Below are 7,125 nucleotides of genomic sequence, written 5' to 3'. Positions count from 1 at the left end.
ACAAATTATGACAAACATACTCAAATAATGGAATTTCATATGCATTTGAAACCAGTGGCATCTGCACAAGAAAGACAGGGTATTTTTTCTTTGGATATATATAGTTAATTTATGTATTAATCAATACACTTCTCATAATTTGAATACCCAAATTCACAATCTCGTAAATCTTGAACTCCTAACTCATCTACTCCAAACTATGCACACTTACTCATAATGTCTTTCAATTCTAAAAGTAATACCTTCGTCAGAAGTAGATAACCAAAAAAAAGTCTATAAATGAAGTGTATCGTACATATTTAAAGTTGATGTGATGTAGGCCATTCCCAAATTGTAGGTTTTATACACTTTATTTCTGAATATGAACAGTTGACTAAAAAAAATATGCTTACATAAAAAAATAATAATACCCGAAATTTCTCATTAAATGTAACTTATGTTGAATTACGGCACAAATAATTTTTTTTAAAAAAAGGCTTAAAGCTCCTTCAAAATTAGATATGAGTCTTATAACTTGTTGAGAGCAATTGTAATACTCCATGTATCTAATATCTTTTTGTTGAAATAATAGTGTCAATATTTTAATTTTTTTAGATTTAAAAAGTTTAAATTAGGAGATTTATTGAAAGTGGATGACAAGTGTGATTTCTTTCGCATAAATTCTAATCTAGTTTTTCAATGACTATCCTAACCAATATTTCTAGAGTTGCCACTGCTTGAAACCGGGTTTTAGGATAAGTATTGATGATTTTTTGCCATTTATCAGTTCATTGCTCATGTTTTTTGTGAAATCATCTATGCTTCTAATGCTTGTTTGTGTTTTTAAGCTAATCCAATATAAACTGATGGTAAACTGAAGATATGCTCACAAAGGTACAGAGGAAGTTGAATTTTCGAAAAGAAAAAGAAAAACTTGATGGGGCCTTCGGGGAGTGGAAAGACTACACTTCTAAGTCTGCTCGTTGGCAGGGTGAGAGGGTCGACACCAGGAGGTTCAATTACTTATAATGACCAGCCATATTCGAAGTTCCTAAAGAGCAGGTAACAATCTAGATATACATGAAAGAGCTAGTAGCACTGTATTTATGTGTGTTTGGTTCTCAGGAAATTTACTGAAAAACTCCTATCTTTGGTTACAAGGAATATTTCACTACTAAAAAATCTATATATGAGACTTGAAAACTGGTATGCATATACACAGCAGTAGGCAGTTCGAGTAAGGTAAGTAATGTGCTTATGCATATAAAGAAAAATAAAACACTTTCAATTTGTAGTATACACAATAACAGTTTTCTCATAGGCCTTTGTTGTATATATTCACAGAAATTCATCATCACTACAACTAATGCAAAGAAAGTTAAAACCTAAGAAGCATGGATATGGACACGGATACGTGACATGACTCAGACACACTGATATTGAAATTTAAAATTTTTATTAACAAATTTAAACTTTCTTGTATTTTTCTGTGTTTTTTGTAAGAAACTAAAAGCTTAGTTACCATGCTACCATGGGATGGTAGAAAAATTACCTTCTTATAACTTCCATCACTTTTATGCTAAACAAACTCCGGACAGTTCTAACTTTTTTCCACCATTTCCTTCACTTTCCACCACTTTCATCATATTAGCCTGATTAAGACAGATTTCCTCTAAAACCTACCTAATTGAAATTGGTTTTATAATTTTTCACCTGTATGAATGTTCAATGTTCACATAAAAGTATAGCCTGAACATTACCATTAAAAAAAAAGAAAAAAAATAAGTGATGTGAAAATAAAGGGTAATCACACATTAGAATAACATGAAATATATTTCAGGATAGGATTCGTGACTCAAGACGACGTGCTCTTTCCTCACCTTACAGTGAGGGAAACATTAACATATGCAGCACTCCTACGACTTCCAAAGACATTGACAAAACAGGAAAAGGAAAAACGAGCCATAGACGTAATCGACGAGTTGGGCTTGGAGAGGTAAATTCTCATTTCTCTGCTATGCTATTATCTTGAATTATGTGTTAGCTAAAGTCAGATATAGCAAAAAACAGACCACACACAAATGAATCATACTTGTTCTCATGAGCTGATCAATGAGGAATATCAATGTGCTCAGGTGCCAAGACACTATGATCGGTAGCTCTTTTGTTCGGGGAGTTTCAGGAGGAGAGAGGAAGCATGTCTGTATTGGCAATGAGATTATAATCAACCCTTCTCTTTTGTTTCTTGATGAACCAACCTCTGGCCTGGATTCTACAACTGCTTTGAGGATCATTCAAATCTTACAAGACATAGCTGAGGTATATTGCATTTCAAGTCCAAAGCTTCAATTTCACATTATTATTAGCAAATTCATGATTATATATGACAACAAAAATAAAAATTATAACAATAAATCAAACCTATCTTCATCCCAACTTCTCAAGAGTTTTCTTTACCCACTATGCCATATCTAGGGCCACAGGTTGTACAAATCATCAGCAAATCACCTAGACAATGAGAGAACACATGAAGTAAATTATATGCTTATTTTAAACATCTGAGCGTAAACAACACATGGAGTAAACCATATGGGGCAAAGTAAATTTTGCCCTTTTTTCATTAACTTTTTTTTAGTACTCTTTTAGGACTAAATGAAGGGCTTGGGTATTTGTTTGAGCAGGGAGGAAATGACTTTGAGATATATGACTCAGAGAGAATAGTGCGTCACACAGGTCAGCTTTATATTTTAGCTTCTTATTGTATTATTAAATACCATGGATTTTTCTATTTCCATGGCATCTAGAGAACCAAATGCATCATTAGTCTAGTGTCATTGCAAAGAAAGCTCCAATCAGACTTGGATGATTGCAAAACAGAATGGATCCATTTTTGAAAAATAAATATAATTGGTGATATTCTCATACAATGCTATAAATGATTTTTTACATAAAACAGAGTACTTGTTTTAAATGCTATGGAAAACAAAATGGAAAAAATGTTGTAACTTCAAAAGAAACAATTTCATTTAGATAATGTTGTAAAACAACATATATACACACATAATCCTCGTTTTAAATGATGCAATTGGGAGTTTCTAAACCAACCACACACCTGCCATGTTCATCTCTACACCTATATCCACAAATTTTTCTTCGTAACATACAAGATATACAATGCATATAGTGAGTGTAGAGAGAAAATAAGCGAGTGTATTTAGAAGCTCCGATGAATTCTTTTCATAAATGCAGTATTTGCTTCTCCAAAATCTGTTGCTGCTGGTGATAGTAACTGCAATGTATGCACTCTCCCCCCCCCCCCTCAAAAAAAAAAAATGGAGTAAATTCTTGAGTTTTTATTTATTTATTTATGGGTACCTAGAATTATGGTTCAACAGTAATAATAATATACATTCACAAAACGATCGTACACAAGCTGTATTGAGATTTATCATTTTTAAATATTGTGCTCATTAATGACCTTCTAATTACAATGTCATTGACACTGAGCTGCTATGGTATCTAATTGTTAACAGGGAAGTTACTTCCAAAAGGATTAAGATCAAGCAGAAATGATTAATGTTTCTATTTTGGTTTGCTGAATTAACTTTTTAGTTTATTCATATGCATCAGCGGTTTCTGGATTAATTTGTATTTTTATTTTTCAGGTCAGAAATTTTTTGGAGAGATGCAAAATATGGTCGAAGAATTAAAGAACTTGGTTTTTTAAGTTTTTTCATTTTTTAATATATGTAAGTACAGTTAATTTTTTTTATTTAATTCCTTTGTATATACTTTTGAATATTTAATTTTCATTTATGAAATATATGACGTTATTCTATTCAATATGTGGTTATGATTCAAAATATAGTATATAGTGTGTATTACATTCTTCAAATGTGCATACAAAAATAATATTGATTATTTTTCAAATATGTCGAACCCTTTTTTTATTGCAGATTTTATTAGTTATTAATCACACTTAAAAGATGTGATCTAAATGTTATTAATCACACTTAAAAGGTGTGATCTAAATGTTATTAATCACACTCATTTTTAATCACACTTCCAAAGATCACACTTAAAAGGTGTGATCTAAATGTTATTAATCACACTTAAAAAGTGTGATTAAAAATGACCTTTTTTAATCACACTTTCAAAGATTACACTTAAAAGGTGTGATCTAAATATTTTTAATCACACTTAAAAGCTGTGATCTAAATATTTTTAATCACACTTAAAAGGTGTGATTTAAATGTTATTAAGCACACTTAAAAAGTGTGATTAAAAATGACCATTTTTAATCACACTCCCAAAGATCACACTTTAATAAAACTTAAAATATGTGATTAAATAACATACATCACACAAAAAAAATATAATCTTTATCTGTTTTTGTAGTAGTGATTTGACTTCACGCAAGGATTTATCGAATAGAACAAACAAACGTGAGAGAACAACACTTCCAAAATATATATCGAAAGAAAAAATTCCAAACGGCATAAATATGCAATCATTTACCAATGTAACATCTAGAGGTAGTATTTCTGACTAATAATATATTAATGGTTGATCTAAGTCACATTAACTCTATTTATATCATTACTTATATTTAGGACGGCAAATAAATTTAGCCGAGTCGAACTGAACTTTTGAATATTCATTGTTTACTAAAACTTAGTCAAGTTTTAACTCGAAGTGAACTTAAGTCAGGCTTAACTAATTGAGCTCGAGGTTAATTTGTTAAACATTTTAGAAACTCGAGCTTAGTTTAAGCCAACTTAATTAAATAAAGGGCATTGTTATAAAAACAAAAAATTCTACATAATGATGTGATTCATTGTGAATTTTTTATTTCAAAACCAAACACCATTGAGATGGATTTATTTACAATAATGATATTGTCACATCAGTCTTATCAAACTTTTTGTATGAATTTTATGTATATTTAGAATTTTCCTCACATAAACAAGTCGAGCTCGAATTCAAAAAAATAAAAATTGAACTTAAATAAATTTACTTATTAAGATAAAAATAAAAAATTATGAGTAAAATATACAAGAATACTTATATTAATAATAAATTTCATTAATCAAATATGTAAATTTACACATACCAAACACATATAAAAAATAAAATAAAACAAATTAACAAAAATTTATTGGATATATTATTAAAAATAATAATTATTATTATTTTTATATTCACCATCCTTATCGAGTAGAGTTTACAGCTACTCGAACTTATTCATTTAATAAACAAACTGAATTTAAAAGAGTTTTAAATGGGCTGAACTTGAACGGTTCATTTGTAATCCTATTATTGTTACTACTCCAAAAGTACTTATAATTAACCGATACGATCCATAGGGGATAGAATATAGAAAAATATACTTTTGTGCATCTATTTATTTCAAAGTTTGTATTTCTAAATCAACACAATGTTCATAGTTAAACATATCTATTCTTTTTAATTTGATTAATTATACTGGTTTCAATTACAACACATTCAACTTTGAACTTTAATTGATTTATGATTAATCTTGTCACTAATTACTTTAAGATTGTAGTTGGACCATAAATTTATATAGAGATTTGTGAACGGAAAGAAATAGAAAGGAAATAACAAAAAATGCAAGCTAAATTACTCTCATTTTCTCTCTTCTCATTTCATTTTCCTCTATCAATCTTTATATAAATTTATAATCCAAAAACATCATGTGATCTAACATAGCAATTGGTAAGTCTAGAGAAGCGTTATATGAAATTAAACCGTTAAGATTAATGGAAAATGTTTGGTGGCCACAAATTCTGTGGTTCAAATGGTCCGAAACTCCCAAAACGACGTCGTTTTGGCATTTTCAAAGTTATTTTGTACCCAAAACGACGTCGTTTTGATATTTTCGAGTCATTTGAGTCACAGAATTTGTGGTTACCAATCATTGTCCAAGATTAATAATATGTATAAATTGGTTTTCACCAAATTTTCATTACCACTTAACGCAACATATTGTCAGTTGACTAATATCATTGTGCCTCTTAGTAAAAACTTAAATAAGAAATTTACTTATGTATAATAATTTTTTAATTTATGATTATATTATTAGTACCAAATGTAGATATCATTTTAAAAATTAATATATGATTATATTAACTTACAGATATGATATATACTTACAGATTCGGTAGTAGGGGCAAAATTACGAGGAAAAGAGATAATGAAATAAAAAAAATAAAATAAAATAGGTGGCACATAGACATATATCCAAAGAAAACCAGTTATAGAAAACCAGTCAACGGCTCAGATCAACGAACAATACAAAGGAATTGACTGATCTGAAGCCACTCAGAGTGAGCAAAATCTATTGAAAAATCACGACGAGAAAGTCAACGCAAATAGGGAATTTTCTAACTAAGACAGTGTCAATGGCCATAAAAAATTGTGAAGAAGGCTATTAGCTTAACAAAATTTGTGTCTCACTAATTTATTGACTGTATTTATTTTCTTAACTTTTTATAAAACGACATTTAAAAAATTAAGATAATAAGTTGACTTTTGTATTATCTTTTTCATTTTTGTAACTTGTTTAATATTGTTATGGTCTTTATCATAATTTAGAGGGTGATATCGCCACATAATATTACAATTACATCCAACAATTACTCAGAATAAAATAATTATCTTCAAATCCAAACCTCCTCCTCACCTCTAATTATGGAATGTTTTGCAAGTTCCAAAGGAATTTAAACTAAAAACCTTAAATATAAATTCACTTTCACAAAATTCATCAAGAAATTACCAATAGTAAAAAATAATAATAAAATAACCACTCACACACACCAAAAAAAAAAAAAAAAAAAATTATATTTGGAACTGATGATAGTCACAAGAAGTTGTTATCAAAAAATAATACGATAACAGTAAATTATTAAATTCAGTGTATATAACACTAAATTATTAATCTAAGTTACAATCAATGACAAACGAGAATGCTTAACAGTAAATTGTTCATACTTTTCGCCTTTCATTTCCTTTCCTTTTATAAATTTTTATATAAATTTATGATTCAAATACAATTGAAAAAAATTGAATAAAAAAAAACGCATATAATCTGACATGGGAAATGGCATATCATTCTAATAAATTAAG

General features: G+C 28.9%; 1 protein-coding gene across 5 annotated transcripts; it reads left to right on the top strand.

Annotated features, from left to right (window-relative positions):
* The first annotated feature begins 374 nt into the window (after positions 1–374).
* LOC114282505 (ABC transporter G family member 22-like) lies at positions 375–3,822 on the top strand. 5 transcript variants are annotated; one of them, XM_082883832.1, is made up of 4 exons: positions 388–1,041; positions 1,820–1,975; positions 2,115–2,298; positions 2,661–2,798. In XM_082883832.1, exons 1-4 carry the CDS (start codon positions 917–919, stop codon positions 2,781–2,783), a joined length of 588 nt encoding a protein of 195 aa, XP_082739958.1. In that variant the 5' UTR covers positions 388–916; the 3' UTR covers positions 2,784–2,798. The 5 variants fall into 5 exon arrangements, with proteins under 5 accessions (XP_082739957.1, XP_082739958.1, XP_082739959.1 ...); XM_082883833.1 differs by lacking the exon at positions 2,661–2,798 and adding an exon at positions 2,455–2,589 and having other exon boundaries at positions 415–1,041; XM_082883834.1 differs by lacking the exon at positions 2,661–2,798 and adding an exon at positions 3,645–3,822 and having other exon boundaries at positions 434–1,041.
* Positions 3,823–7,125: the final 3,303 nt, after the last annotated feature.

The sequence above is a fragment of the Camellia sinensis genome, chromosome 8, assembly GCF_055761805.1.
Source record: "Camellia sinensis isolate YWXY chromosome 8, ASM5576180v1, whole genome shotgun sequence".
NCBI lineage: Eukaryota > Viridiplantae > Streptophyta > Magnoliopsida > Ericales > Theaceae > Camellia > Camellia sinensis.
Note: the sequence above shows the minus strand (reverse complement) of the source record. Positions and strands in the feature narration are given on the sequence as shown.